The sequence below is a fragment of the Macaca thibetana genome, chromosome 5 (genome assembly GCF_024542745.1).
Source record: "Macaca thibetana thibetana isolate TM-01 chromosome 5, ASM2454274v1, whole genome shotgun sequence".
Lineage (NCBI taxonomy): Eukaryota > Metazoa > Chordata > Mammalia > Primates > Cercopithecidae > Macaca > Macaca thibetana.
In genome coordinates, this window is record NC_065582.1 from 16,739,766 (window position 1) to 16,756,151 (window position 16,386).

The 16,386-nt window shown below is 39.4% G+C and overlaps 1 protein-coding gene across 3 annotated transcripts in view; it reads right to left on the minus strand.

Moving 5' to 3' along the window:
- Positions 1–16,386, minus strand: part of GALNT7 (polypeptide N-acetylgalactosaminyltransferase 7) — a 153,456-nt gene that overhangs the window by 30,436 nt on the left and 106,634 nt on the right. For all 3 annotated transcript variants that reach the window (XM_050792466.1, XM_050792467.1, XM_050792468.1), the window contains exon 3: positions 1,139–1,305. In XM_050792466.1, coding sequence (XP_050648423.1) covers positions 1,139–1,305 — 167 coding nt within the window. The remainder of the gene's footprint in view (positions 1–1,138; positions 1,306–16,386) is intronic.

Here is a 16,386-nt window from a genome sequence, read left to right on the forward strand (position 1 = left end):
GATTTTAAGGTTGTTTTGAAATAGAAAAAACTAATTAAAGCTGTACTTTTGTTCAAGGGTAGCCCAAACTTCTCTGCCTACTCTAAACTCAAGGGACCCTACACGATTGTCTTCATTAGAGATTTGTAAAAGAAGTAAAGATAAAAAAAAAAGACAAGAGTAAAAAAATACACAATACTCTGAGGTCTGAAATTGTGTTCTTTTCTTTGGCAAAGCAGTTATTTTAGGATGCTAAATACCTTTTGGTGTATTTTCATTTTTTTTTTTAGGATATGATAAACTTTTACTGGTATTAATAATACAGAGGTTCTTAAAATTAGTAAAATTGGGGGATTTTGAAAAGTTATTTTATAGATTTAGATTTTTGTACATGTAAATTATTATTGTATCAACAATATCATTTGTCTTAAGATAGAAATAGTATTTTAATGAAAACATTACTGTCATAGAAATTTGCAACATAATGGACATACACAAAACGTTGTGCCTAAAAGCTTTTAGATTTGACATTAACATGAGAACTGAAAAAAGTTTTAATGTATCTTAAAGCCTCTAAATGCATTTGATACGACTACAAATTTTAAAGCTATACATTCTCTAGTATACTTAAAAATGACTAGTTAATAAAAGGATCAGCTGCACAGACACGAAGGGAAAAATAGGTCATATTTCTATGTATTCATGCTAACATATGTGTACAGTTTCACGACTGTAATCATGGCCTTGCAAAACCAGCAAAGGTTTATCCAGACTGCAAGAATTCTCAATTACATTTTGGAGGAAGCTTTTTTATAAAGCCATTCTGAATGATATTTTCATGCTACCTATGTTTATCTTCACTTCTAACATTACAACCAGTGGTATACTTTTACTAAATTTTTGTGTACAACCAAAGTTTTGTGTACTACTTGTACATCTCTGAGCATGTAAAACGGACATAATATCTACTGCAAGGATTACTGTTAGTATTAAACAAAATAACTCACAGCAATGCTCGGCACAGTGTCAGCTTGTTGATAATAGATGCTATCAATAGATGCAATTAATTTTTTAAAGCTAATTATTTCAAAATCATATTTTTGCAATTATTCATGCTTAACTTATTTTATGGACAAAATGTGAGTTTTACAGCCATTACCTTTATTACTGAAATCATCAATTAACACAATTTCTGCTAAATATTTCCTTGGAGTCCTTTTAATTACACTGTGGACTGTTCTCATGAGGGTTGACCATCCTTCATTATGGAAGACAATGACAACGCTTGAAGTGAGCAAGTTTTCATCATAATGCCAATACTTGCATCTGTAAAGAGAAAATTTCATCATATTTATTTACAGGTAATCTACAATGCTTGGCTCCAAGCTGACTATATTTTCTGGTTGGACTACATATTATCGACTTAACTACGGTAAGTGAATGAAATATAGCCTTCAATATTTAACGGAAACACAAGATAAAAGAAAGAAGCTATTATGAGATAAAGTTACTCCTAGATAAAGCTACTGCATAACCAGCACTTATTCTGTAATAAAAAGAACTAATTTGTGAATTTATGCTGAGGATGCTTAAGAGAGTATTTCAGCTATCAGGTGGTTGGCTTTTTTTTTTTTTCCCCCATGACCTGGATCTTAGTTTATTTTCCTTTTTGAAATGAGCTTTTGGCACAAGAGATTTATTTCACTTGCTATAAATAAACCATTATATTACTGTATTTGAAAGCTAAACACATTATATTACTATGTTTGACTAAAATATTCAGAAAAAAATTAAACAGGTTGACCTGAGGCATATAGCAAGCATTCAGAAATTTACTGTGGAATGAACAAAGTGCTAATATTATTTAGAGCTTTTAGATTAGCTGAAGGGCTTAGTTGTTCTACACAACTATTTGAAACAACTGTAGCAGGGGTACAGTTTCCAGAAGACTCTTCCTAAATAAAAGAAACCCCAAATGGGGTCTGGTAAAAAGACTCATTTTGATCCTGAAAGAGTACTTTGCAGTGTAACCCAAAGTTGGGAGGGACCAAACACTCTTTAAGAATAAGTTCAAAAACACAGTAGTAGGGAAAACAGATCTTGTAGGAAGATGTAATGTTTCTGGAGAGAAACTAAAGCAGGCAGAGCAAGGTATGCCTAATTTTAGATGGGTAGGGATAATAAACCCCCAAACAAACTATAACCCAGATAGGGACTCAGGCAACGTTTTTCTTCCTCTGAGTCTAACTACTGGGCTTAAAACAGCAGAACGGGGTGAGAAAGACAGCAATTTTGATTTACAACAGATACCAGAATTGGTGAAAATATGTAAAACATGAAAGGAAATTTGGGACTTGCTTCTAAGGCAGAAGATAGCAACTTGGGGAAAAGGGCAAGATAGAAACTTTGAATGGGAGACAGGACAGAGTTAGAAACATAAAGGGGCTGAAGAGGGAGGAAAAGGGTGGGGTGAAGGTGCAGAAGGTGGTGAGGGACCCCTTTGCTGTCCTAGGGACCTCAATTTGGGGAACATCTCCAGGCCTTGCGTTCTTACAGAGGACAGGGGACAACACAGCTGGAATAGAGCATAATTTTGTGTTTGTGTTGTATATTTTTCCATCTCCTTTCACCAATGTGTAGTTTAGAAATAATAATTCAAAAAACGTAAACCAGGTTGTGTGCCAGAGTAACTCTATTGGTATGTCTTTTTCTTATATTATTTGTCTTAAGAATTACAAAGTAATGCATAGTTTGTTGTACAAAATTCAAACAACATGCAAGTTTATGACATGAAGGTGAAAGTTCCCTCCCTGCCTCTCTTCAGCAGGTTTTGTTGTTCCCTCCAGATTTTCCACCTCTCCCTAAAAGAGCTTCCACTTCCTTTTTCTGAGGAAGAGAGACGTCCCCTAGTAGATGTCAAATCTCATCTCCTAGACGAAATCATTGTTAATAATTGGCTTAATATATTTTTTAAGATTTTTGTCTACTCATGTAGACATGTCTGGTATGTATACAGAACACATGTTCAGATGAGTATGTATAGACTTTTCTCCCATGTGAGCATGTATAAGACTTACATAATTCTTTTAATAAGAATGAAAACATTATAATAATGTTTCAATACATTATTGAATATTCCATAGTACAGCTGTTCCATAGTATGGCTGTTCCAGTCTACTGAATTATTTCCTTATTGATGGGCATTTCTGCTGATTTCATAATAATGTTTCAATAATCATCCTTTTGTATATACCTCTATGCCCTTGCATAGAAATCTTTCCTACAAAATTTTCAAGACTGTAAGCTCATTAAGGACAGGAGCCTCAGCTATTTTGCTCACTACCATATTTCCAGCATATAACAAATAACAACTGCTCCATAATTCTTTCCTGAATTGCTTTGGGGATAATATTTTTGAAATGTCTCTTATATTTTGTTCTCAGTAATGTCTACTCTCCACCCCATAATCTTTCTACTTTGAGACACCCTCTAGAGCTGAGGGAGAAGGAAAGGAATAATCAGTTAGGGCAAACTCAGACTGCAGAAACAGTCTGCCTGAAAAGTCACAGCAACAGGTACAATTAAAACAAACTGGGAAAAAAACTCAGGCTACACCTGCACACAGATAAGCAGACATGGTCTAGTACAGAAGCCCTTTGTTAATCAGTGAGCTCTCAGGAAAAAGATTCCTCCCCTTTTCAGGCATATACATGGTGGGCTCCATGGAAACTGGCACAAGGAGGATGGGGGCTTACCTAAAACAAACCCACAGTTAAACAAACAAGAGAAGCAGCGCTTTGTGCTTGCCTAGAGGCATACCCACAGCTGCATAAGATAAGGGGAGTTGCACAGACAGCTTTACTGATAAGAGAAGTTGCTCAAACTGCTACAGAAATGAGAAGAGTTTCTTATAAAAGCTTTTGGATTTAGCTGTAACTCGGCAAACTACTCGGACTCCCCTCTCTGCTGTGGAGCATTTCTTCTTTCGCTTATTAAACTTTTGCTCCACCCCCACCCTTGTGTCCATGCTCAATTTTCTTGGATGCAGGACAAAGAACCCAGGTACTAGTTTAGAGAACAAGAAACTGCTACATTAAGGTGCATGGCAAAACTACAACATATTTAGGTGCAGGAAGAAGGGACCATCAGAAGAGTGAGGAAGAGCAGACCTTTAACCTTTTACTTTCATTTCTGAGGCTTCTTCTCTATTCCAAACCAGTTTCCTTTCACGAAGGGCCCAGACATTGCATGAGATTGGAAGGACGTTCTAGGGCAAATGAAGGTTTTTCGCTGGGGCTACCTCTCAGTATTATCTCCAGTCCCTGACAGCTATCAGGGCATGGGCACAAGGACTTCCAGTCTTTTCCTACTGCATTTTTCCTTCTTTCTTTTCATGGCTATCATGCCTCTTATTCCTTCTTTGTATGCAATGTTACAGATGTTTTTGCAGCCTAGGGATATAATCTTGCTGGGTAGAGTCAGTTGGTGAGTTACATTCCTGATTACTAAGACACCAACTGACAAACACAACAACTCTTGGAGTTACAAGAGTAACTTGGTAACTTGGAGTTACCAAGACAAAGAGTTGTTGTGTTTGTGATTTCCTGGAGACGAGGAATTCAAGATCAGTCTAAATTTTCACCTAGTAAGGGCTTTTTGTCCTCAGTGATAGACACTGATGGCACTATATAAGGGGATATTTCACCCCAAGTAAAAATCCTCTTCCCTCTCCATTTGGATTGTTTCCTTCTCCTTTTGGGTTGTTTCTTCCCTCCATGTAAAAGCTCAGCACTGTCCAATGAATTTAAACAGTTCCTAAGAAGCCAAGTTAATTTTCTTCTGCTGGGAGGCATACTATGGGGACAGCCTATTAACTCCCAAACCTTTCTTTCTAACTTCTGCCTGGAAAGATAAGAGTCAGTTTTTACATAACATCTCAGATCCTACAGTGCCACCTAGTGGGATGGGATTTTTTTCTCCATGGGGAGTCTTGTTGGCTGTTTGTCGAAAACCTCTAGTTCCCGGATTCTGCTGTTTGTCGAAAACTTCTAGTTCCCAGATTCCCCTCCCTCCTATGTCCCTCTATTAGGGACCAGGCTCCATGCCCCATCTGTAAATATTAAAGCTCCATCTTTAACAATCAAGAGGACAGCCATTCAATTCCTATGTTCCTTTTTGAGGCACCTTTTCTACATCCAACTACATTGACATTTAAACAAAAAGGGGATTTTATGTTTGGAAGTCAATTGGTCCCATTCTCTGGGATTTCAGTGTTTCACTAGGGCCATAGCAAGGGAAGCCAGAGATAATATTAAAAGACTTCCTCCATTCCATTAAAGTGTCTTGCCCAAATACAATCTCTCCTGGACCCTTAGGGTACACTGGGAACCTTACCGGCGAAGTAGGTCTAGGAAACCAGCAAGGGTGAAGGGCCAGGGCCACAAGCAGATGAGCATGACTAGTTATGCCAACTAGCTTCTCCAGGACCATAAGTGAAGGTCATACTTGCAACTATGCGGTGGTACCTATGACAGTCACTGGGACCCAGAGGACAGGAGGAAGCGGGTGAAGGGGAATGCCCCTCCAGCCTTTCCCTCCATCATGGGTCACTCTGAAGAGAAGGAGACTGAGGGATGCCTCTTCTCTTGTCTCTTCTACATGGGTAACACCCCATCTTCAAGCCTGCACTACCCTTGAGTGCAGCCTGGATCTCCTTTAGCCCTCAGACCCTAAAGTTCACTCTGGGCAAGCCCCAACTTCACTCTTGTACAGAGGCCTTCCAAGATTTAATCCAAGTATTTAAAGTCTCCTGGATGTTCCAGGGATGGAGAAGCCAGAGGGGAAAATAGCAGTGCCCTTGGAGGACTCTAAATGAGACCATGATGATAGCATCAGAAAATGGGGAAGGAAAATCTTTCAAATGTGTATATTGGAGAACTTGCAGGGCATTAGAGCTAAACCTATTAACTCCTCCAAGCTTTCCACAATAGATCAAAAGCTAAATAAAAATCCTTAAACCTTTTTATTCATTAAAGAACAAGTTTATTACTCAGAGAGCCCTTAATATGAGAAAGAAGTCGCTGAAACAGGCCGTGTCCAAAGATCTTTCTAATTTTTCTCACCCTCGAGTTGAAACTCTGCAGTACATAAATAACACTCTCCTCTGTCCCCCAACCAAGGAAGTCTCAGGGAGGCACTGAGGCTCTCCTCAATTTCTTAGCTGAAAAGGGATATAGGGTCTCAAAATCTAAAGCTCGGCTCTGTCAGACTTCAGTAAAGTACCTAGGTCTAGTCTTATCAGAAGGGACCAGAGCATCAGGCGAGGAAAGGATACCCACTTCCTTTACCAGTTGAGGGGATTCTTAGGCATTAGTGGATTTTGCAGACTGTGTGTACCTGATTACTGTGAAATAGCTCGCCCTTTATACCACCTCATAAAGAAACTCAAGCAGTTAAAACTCTCTCACTAACCTGGGAACCTAAGGTTCAAAAAGCCTTTAACCAGCTAACACAAGCCTTACTTAAAGCATCAACCCCCAGTCTTCCCAAAGGAAAAGCATTCAGTCTCTATGTATCAGAAAAGAAGGAAATGGCCCTGGGAATTCTGGCTGAAGCTCGAGGTCCAGCTCAACAGCCAGTGGGTTACCTAAGTGAGGAACTTAACTTGGTGGCTAAAGGCTGGTCAGCCTGCCTCTAAGCAGTTACAATGGTGGCTTTGTTGGTGCCAGAGGCCACTGGGTTAACCATGGGAAACAACTGTTTACACCCCATACAATATAGCAGGAGTGCTGTCCTCTAAGGAAAGTCCCTGGCTAACAGACAATCACCTCCTCAAATATCAAGCTTTGGCACTGGAGGGATCTGTGGTCCAGAGGAAAACCTGCCCTTGCTTGAGCTGAGCCACTTTCTCCCAAAGGGAACTGGAGAACCTGAACATGATTGGGAAAAGATAGTGGTGCAAACCAGTAAAAGGAATGATGAGGATCACTGTTTACATTCTCTGTAAAGTTTTAATTAATGAAAAAGATTTTCTTAAAGAATGCTCAGCTTACTTCAAAGTGGATATCTGAGCTATGGGTATATGTAAAAGGCCTTTATGTTTTTCTCTTCATAGATATGTTTTTCTGGAAAAAGTTTTTTTTTTTTTTTTTTTTTTTTTTTCCAGTTGACTGAATTACTTTTTTCCACTGTGTCTTGTCATTCTTGGTGCATGCATGAAAGACCCTAGAATGACTTCTGGTGGCCTGGGATTCCTTGGGAAAACAGATAAGGTGCCACAAATCCCATTTTGGAGAAATCTCTGTTCTCCTCATGGAACCCCTGGAATTAGAGGTGGATAAGTCCCTTTCAAAATCTGTCTTTGTCTTCTGGCTATGCTTATTAGGCCCTGAAAACTATATTCCTAGCCCTGTTCTTAAAAGGGCTCCATCCTGAGCTGCTGGATCTTCTTGTGACTGTCTGTGCAGTCATATATGTGATATATATGTGAAGTCTATAAAAAGAGCTCTAATTAATTGGCCTAAGAAAAATTAGCACTTAAATAAAATATTTTGCAGTAAAAGTAAAAGCTGTGGTACATTTCAGTTCACGTGACTTTAATATTTAAAATAAAAACAGACTTAGGAATTACTGGTAAAATACAAATGTCTTCAAGGTGTAAAAATGTGGTCTAATTTATTATGCAGGTCAGATGCTAGGTTTGCTAAATGTTTTAAGGTTGCAAACTGCTTCTTTGGCCTTTTAAAAACTGTCCACTTGCCTGCTTCCCAATTAGTATGGCCTGGGAACACATGGAAGTGACCATGCTAACTATGCTAAAAGGAATCAGACTTTATCTGCACCTAGCACATAATTAAAACAACTTACCAGGCTTTACATTAAAGTTAAAAATTGCTAAGAGTTACCATTATGACATGTAACTGAGACTACTGAACACGGATTTGCATGCAAGGTTTGTAAAAACAGCAAAATGTGTTTTTAGTTAAAAGATTATAAGAAGGCATGGAAATGTCCATTTTGCCTAGGATTGTCTTAAATTAGATAAAATAAAGCAGAAGGTTTAAGCAAATTGTGAAAAGACTGTAAACATTAATCTTGCAAAGGAAACTGTGTGTGTGAACATATGACTAAATTCAAAAGGGTATTTTTTTTTTCTGTAAATTAAACTTTGAAATAAAAGCACAACAAGGTTGTCTTATGATGCTGACCTACTCTTTTTTTTTTTTTTTTTTGAGACGGAGTCTCACTCTGTCTCCCAGGCTGGAGTGCAGTGGCATGATCTTGGCTCACTGCAAGCTCCGCCTCCTGGGTTCATGCCATTCTCCTGCCTCAGCCTCCGGAGTAGCTGGGACTACAGGTGCCCACTACCACACCCGGCTAATTTTTTTCTATTTTTAGTAGAGATGTGGTTTCACCGTGTTAGCCAGGATGGTCTTGATCTCCTGACCTTGTGATCTGCCCGTCTCACCCTCCCAAAGTGCTGGGATTACAGGCTTGGGCCACCGCGCTGGGCGATGCTGACCTACTCTTTAGTAAAACTTGTAAAGGGTTATAAAATAACCATAAAAAAATATGTAAAAATCTCACCTCATGATCAAACTGGTTAAGATTGAATAGGATTGTCTATAAATATATATAGTTTCATTAAAAATTGGGGTTAACATTAATAGTAGACTAATGCAAGGGTGAAATTTGGCTTTCTATTCATGTAGTAGTAAGGGCTAATGAAAAGTTTTGGTTTTTTCAAAGTTTTGAGTCATTGTTTTGGCAAAACAAATGACTTATGGTAAAATTTTGTTTCATAATATCCAGTGTTTTAAACCTCTAACATATTTCACAGGTTTCCCAAAATTAAACTTCAGTCTCAAGGTTGTCTTTCCTGACCCCTTGCTTTTGGGCCCTACAGAGGGCTCCTGGAGCATGCAGAAGAGAGGTAAACAGGATCATTTAACATGTTAGGTACATGGGATTGCCAAAATGATGTCTAATACTCTTCAGGTTATGTTATGTTTTGGACATAATATTAAAATATGTCCAAAATTGTATGGGATAGCTAAGGCTCTAATGTCTGAATATGAGCTATCAATCACAATTAAGGTTGTTATGTTGGGTTATTGTATGCCACGGAAATAACCAACTTTGTCAATCATGTTCTTGACTGTAACCACCCTAGACATTCTGTCATTTACAGACAATTGTTGTCTTATTTTAATCTTCTTCAAAAAATGGTTTATAATCACTGTGGAACTTTAATAGGTACTCTCGAATGTAGGTTTCTGATAATAGAAAAAATGTATATGACTCAAGAAAAGCTGAAATGTTTACAAATATTAAGCAGAACAAGAGTTAATGGAATGGACTAAACTAATAGAAAAGTAAAAGAAACTTTTTGATTTTTGCTTTGAACACTGCTAATTCTTGTTTTGTTTTTCAGAGTCAAGAAAACTTTCTTTCAAGTTAGCTACAACTTTTAACAACTAAGTAAGGTATACTCCTGTGAACAAAATTTGGAACATGCTTGTTTCTCTCTGCCTGGTTTCTCTAGAATTCAGAAACTGGTTATTCTTGACTTATAACAATATAGTCGTTTGCATCAGTGCAGTAAGAATCCACTTTATTTTGCAACAGTACACAATTGGAAAAACTGGTTGTTTTACTAAGGCTTTGACTGGAAGAGTGTGTTTCCCTTTAAAGAGTCAAGCTTGACTTGCAGAGCCAATAAAAGCCCCCTGGGAAACTGGTCTCATACCTTGTCTACACAGCCCCTGTACAGGGTTCCTAACCTGTGATGAGTAAAGGATGTCACTTTTTTTTTTTCGAGACAGAGTTTCGCTCTGTTGCCCAGGCCAAGTGGTGCAGTGGCATGATCGTGGCTCACAACCTCCACCTCCAGGCTCAAGGGATTCTCCTGCCTCAGCCTCCCAAGTAGCTGGGATTATGGGTGCCTGCCACCACGCCCAGCTAATTCTTGTATTTTCCATAGACACGGGGTTTTGCCATGTTGGTCTGACTGGTCTTGAACTCCTGACCTCAGGTGATCTGCCTGTCTTGGGCTCCTAAAGTGCTGGGATCAGAGGCATGAGCCACCACGCCTGGATCAGCTTTAGAAAGTCCTATCTAAGATTCCTTGTGCAACAAAGTTCCATCAAAGCCAATCTAAAAGGCCTATGTAAAAATAAGGATTCTTGCTGCACTTATGTCAATAATCAGACCAAGTTTAAAACTAAAGTCTATTTTGCAAACAACTCAGTCCTATCATGATTTGTTTTTAACAAAAAGGAGGACTGGAGAGAGGGAAATTATGTTTCAAACTTATCATACAGTTGTCATTAATTTCTAGTCTCATTAGTTATTTTTAAGTTCTTGCCTACATTTTAGACTAACCCTGCTTATTCCTGTAAACCAACCAGCGACCTCTGGCTGCAGCTCAGAGGAGACAGAAAGGGATGGGTAATGTCAAAATCTGGAACAATATTCTAGTTCTGGGCAATTATCCTACAAAGTCTGCCAAGTAATAAAAGTAAATAAAGTGCCCCCATAACCTGGAGGTTTCCTTTTTGGGAAGGTAAAAGCAAGCAAGCTAACCAAAGCCAAGCCCCATATACCCAAATCTTAACAGATGTAACTATAGCCACCAGTTATCAGGGCATGTCAGCAGCCTCACGATTTTTAAGCCGTCCTTACCTCCTTCCTTGTCTCATTTTAATACATGTTCTCTAATAACCAAAATTGGTTTTTTTCATCGAGAGGCTATCAAACTCCAAATGGTAATGCAAATGGAACCACACATAAACGCACCTTTTTTCTGAGGACCCTTAAACCAGCCTCAGGAGGAATCCTAGCTGCTGTTCCTCACACAATGCCCCTCTCCAACAAGAGCGAGCCAGAAAGATCAATGCCCAACCTCCCTAACAGCAGTTAGAGTTCCCACTTCTGAAGTGGGGAATGAGGGTGAGGGAAAAGAAAAATCAGTTGGGGCAAACTTAAGAGTGTAGAAGTGGCCTGCCTGAAAAGTCACAGCAATGGGCAAAAACAAAACAACCTGGGACGAAAACTCAGGCTGCACGTGCACACAGAGAAGCTGACAGCATCCAGCACAGAAGTCCTTTGTTCTTTGTATAATTAGCAAGCTCCCAGGAAAAAGTTTCCTCTCCTTTTCAGGCATATACGTGGTGGGCTCCACGGAAACTCGCACAGGGAGGATGGGGGCTTACCTAAAACAAACCCAGTTATACAAAAAAGAGAAGTGGCGCTTCGTGCTTGCCTAGAGACATACCCACAGCTGCATAAGATAAGGGGAGTTGCACAGACAGCTTTACTGATATGAGAAGTTACTCAAACAGCTACAGAGATGAGAAGAGTTTCTTATAAAAGCTTTTGGAGTCAGCTGTAACTCAGCAATCCACTCGAACTCCCCTCTCCGCTGCGAAGTGTTTTCTTTCGCTTATTAAACTTTCACTCCACCCCCACGCTTGTGTCCATGCTCCTTAATTTTTTCGGATGCAGGATAAAGAACCGTGGGTACTTGTTCAGACAATGAGAAACTGCTACTTTAAGGTGCAATGGCAAAACTGCAACAGGACAAGTTAAGTCTACATGGCTCCATATTCTGTGGAGGAGGACATGTTCCTCTTCCACAGAAAAGGGAGGTAGACGCTCTTCTACTAGGGAGAGGTGGAAAACTTGGAGGGAACAAGGGGATAGAAGGTAACAAAAGCAGATGAAGGAACGGTTTTGTGCGCAGCCTCCATTTCCCAGCTTTGGAGATTATCCAATAAAAGGTGGTTGCCATGTAAAAGAGATACCATGCTGAAGTGTACTTATGCAGGACAACTAGAGACAATTTCCCTTTCCACATCTGCTGTGCAGTCTCCCTTGGCTGTAGGGTGGAGCCAGGGAGCCCAGAAGTTTCCACACGCTTCCAGTGGGGAACATGGATGGTAGCGAAGAGTTGAGAGCCAGTGGTCTGCCAGGGGTCACAGTAACAAGGAATAGGATGACATGTGGCAACTCTGTGGGAGGGAAGGCTTAAGACAGGACAGGGTCTTGTAGAGAAGCGGGCTTCAGAGGATCCACAGTACCAGTGAGAGCCAAAATGCAGATGAGTCCCCAGAGTGGGGCTGGCGTGGAAAGGACTACTGGTCCCAAAGGCAGCAAGAGAACTGAACAGAAGTTACTGCAGCAGGGGTTCCTTCAGCAGCAGATGAAAGGGTGCCAGTGTACCTGGGAAGACAGGAACACCTTACCCAGAACCAGGAGGAGGCAGCAGAGACAGAGGTTAGCAGGCCAGAACCACCTACAACATGTTCCTCAAGGGTGCACAATCCTTCTGTCACCTGGGTGCTACAGAGAAAAGGAAGAGAGGAAAAGAGACCCTCTGGAGCACAGAAACAGCCCAGAGAGGGAGTCTGAATTTTGGGCCAACTGGATTGGACACTTATCCCAAATGAAAGCTTCAGCCCAACACAAATTGAGCTACCTTAAATTACAAGCTTTCATTTGCCACCGTCAGCCTGAAGGCAACATCTTAAAGTTTAGCTCTTTTCTGGTTTGTCATTGTGAGATGAAGCCACTGGGTAGAGCACACAGAAGTAGTATTTATAATACACAAAGCCTTGATACTAAGATTTAGTAAGAAAGAAATGCCATTGTATTGAGGTAAAACCCCCTATTCTGCATCATCCTCTCAGTTTACTGGTGTAGAATTTGTAATAGTTCTAATAAGAAGGAAGGTCAACATTTAAATGGATGGGCCTTGATATATATTTTTGACTAATTTCTCCTCTTGGGTAGCTCATTTCCCAAGAGAGCTTTAAAATCCTCTAACATCAAGGACAGTACTGGTTCACCTACATTGTAGAACTGCTCTGATCACATACACTCACATTCAGATTACAGGCTTGCAATGATTAGAGTTATTCTTAGAGTAATTTTACAAAATATTTCCAGGGTAGCTATGTGGGTCAGGTGCTTGACATCATAGAAAATATGAGAATAACGAACTTCCATAGTGATTTTCCAATAACTTAAAAAATGGATTTTAAAAATAAAAATGAAATGTCTATGAAAAACTCACTTGCATTTTCTCTGTATCAGCTATGTTTTCAACATCTGTAGTTTAATATAAAGCCTTGTTATATTTAGATTTCATCAACAGACAATATCTAATTCAGCAGACTATGGAAAACGTAACATTTTGAGGCTGCGAGTCCCTGCACTCAATATACGTTATCATTAATCTACAATAATGTGTGTGTGTGCATGCTTTTGTGTATTTGGTGTGTGGAAGTTACTCATCTCTTGCTCCTTTTAAAGGTTGTTTCTTACTTTTAGACCATTCACTAGGAGTCTCAAGAAAAAGAGTCATTTTTGATTCTCTTCCCTTAATTCTGAAGTAAGTATAACCAAGAAGATTCTTTAGGCATAGGAAACAAATCCTCAGTTTGAGAAACACTGATTTTTTAACTATACTTTTTTTTTTTTTTTTCCTTTTTATTGAGACGAAGTCTCGCTTTGTCACCCAGCTGGAGTGCAGTGGCACGAGCCTGCCTCACTACAACCTCTGCCACCTGGGTTCAAGTGATTCTTGTGCCTCAGCCTCCCAAGTAGCTGGGACTAGAGGCACGCGCCACCACGCCTGGCTAACTTTATTGTATTTTTAGTAGAGACGAGGTTTCACCATGTTGGCCAGGCTGGTCTCAAACTCCTGACCTCAGGTGATCCATCCGCCTCAGCCTCCCAAAGTGCTGGGATTACAGGTGTTTACCACCACGCCCAGCCTCCATTTTTATTTTAAAATAAATTGAGGACCTCTCCTGCTTTCATCTAAAACCTCTTTTGCTCATTTTCATCATAAAAGTGGAAAAATGCTCACAATTTATAATAAACAGTGCTGACACTTGAATATGTTACTAATGTAGAATACAAAGTTTAATTTAGCATTCAGAAATCAATATACATTTTCAGTGGAAGGAGAGTTTATCACTTGATATAGGTTGGATGTTTGCTCCCCAGAATCTCATATTAAAATGTAGTCTGCAGTGTTGGAGGTGGGGCCTGTTAGGCGGTGATTGGATCGTGGGGGCGGCCTTCTCATGTTCAGCACCATCCACTTGGTGCTCTCCTCACAACAGTGAGTGACTTCTGGTGAAATCTGGTTGTTTAAAAATGTGTAGCTCACCCTCCACTCTCTCTTGCTCTCAGTCTCACCATGTGAGACCTGCTCCCCCTTTGCCTTCTGCCATGATTGTAAGCTTCCTGAGGCCTCCCCCAAAGCCAAGCATATGCCAGTGCCATGCTTGTACAGCCTGCGGAACCATGAGCCAATTAAACCTCTTTTCTTTATAAATTACCCAGTCTCTATTATTCCTTTATAGCAATGCAAGAATGGCCTATTAGGTTACTGTTAAACCCAACTGCTCAAAATCAATAGACTGAGGGGAGTGAATTTTACCCAAGTGTTCAGTTTCTATGGACACTGGTTGGAATGACACAAAGTACACTCCTTGGGAACACAGTATGGTAGATTTTATTCCATACAGTGCATTACACATAGAAAAATAAAAAATCTAAGCTTCGAAAGAAATTTATAGATTAAAATTCCTCATTATCCCTCTCTGGAAATGCCCCATTTTGTCAACGTCTTTCCCAAAAAAGATTGCTATAATAATTCAGATGTGAACTGTACAACATACGAGATCAATGCTACAACTCTTAGGATACTTTACAAGTATAATCTAAAACTATATTGGCACTGTATTTTTGCAACTATATCATATTGCTATCTCACAATTCCCTAGAATTTTTCTCCCCGAATTACTATTAAGTCCAATGTTTCCCATTTTGTATTTTAGCAGTTGAACTTAGTACAAAATACCATGTTTACATTTATTGCATTTCATATTGTTGGTTTAGGTGTATGTTCCAGCAGGTTCTGCCCTCTTTGGATTTTGTCATTTGTTGTGCCTAACCATCCCTCCCAGTTTTCTATCTTGAAAATTGGACTAATATGATTCCACTTTATCTACTGTTTATATGGAGAATTATGAGGTCAAATATTGTTTTAAAGCTATGTGTTTTCCCTGAGAGGTTGATATCACTCATCAATTTCACCTAATTGCACTGTCATTCAGGCTATATTTATTTCTCTTCTCCATGGGGATCTGAAGACTCTACTCAAATATCTTGCTAACTCACGCTGCATGAGGTATCTATCACACAGTCTTCTGGTCTGCTAAGGTAAACACATATCTTCTTTTAGGTATAGCTATAACTTTGGTCTAACTCTTTTTCATAGCCCCATGCCGGTACCTAGTGATGGCTACTTTTTAAATATGTTCAAATGATCTCCTTTAAGTACTGTGTATCAGTGACAAGTTTCCAGGAACAAATTTTCTCTCTCCCCTTTGAAAAACATAAGGTACTATTTTCCCACCTCCAATTTCCTAAAATTTCTCCTCTTCTCTCAAGTACCTGCGGATTACTGACAGTACTTCCTCTCAAACTCATCTGGCAAGTTCCTATATTGATACTCATGCTGTAAGAGGTTTTAAAGGCTTTAACAAATCTAGTGCACTCTTAAGATGTCAGTTATAATACTTTCAACATGGAAATCACTCCTGCAGATAACTAAGAAGGAAACAAAAAAGTATTGCACATCTTTCTTTTTTCTTATAGGTTAAAATCGTATAACATGCACTAATAATCTGCCTACTCTTTGCTTTTTCATTATTTTACTCTGAACAAAATTTTAAAGCAATTTTTTAATCGTTGCAGACAACACTTGGAATACATATCTAGAACGTCTCCTGTTTTTCTGAAAGCTGCTCCATCACTTGGCCCTACTGAAGTCCCCTTCTCTAAGAATCTCCTTAAACAGTAGCTCCCAAGAAAAAGCAACCATGTGATGTCATCCCTAGACCATCAAAATGGACTCAGAGTGCACACCTGTTTGAGAAGTGCAAGTCAGAGTCCTTCTCTGCAAACTCTGAGCTTCTGAAACTCTTGTTGGTTTCTACTAGGCTCTTGCATTGTCAGGCAAGGACTGGGCAGCTATTTTCACGGAGAAGCAGAGAGAAAGAAGTAGAGATGAGAGTTCATATTTGTACTTCCGAGTCTCCCACAGCAATCGTGTACTTCCTGGCCTTGGGTTCTATGAGATACTCATATATCCTTTCAACTAGTAGCTCGCACCACCCTGCTCCACATTTTTTTGTCTGTTTTAAGGTTAAACTAGTTGAACAGATTTGTTTATGGGCAAATAATCCATGTCTAACATGCTACACTTGATATTTTTGTAAACTTTAGTTTATTATGTATTAATGAACTGAGAGTTAAACTGAGAGCTTTTCACTAAGTTTTAATCAATCAATCAATCTATCTATCTTCTCTTTAAATTAAGAGATTATT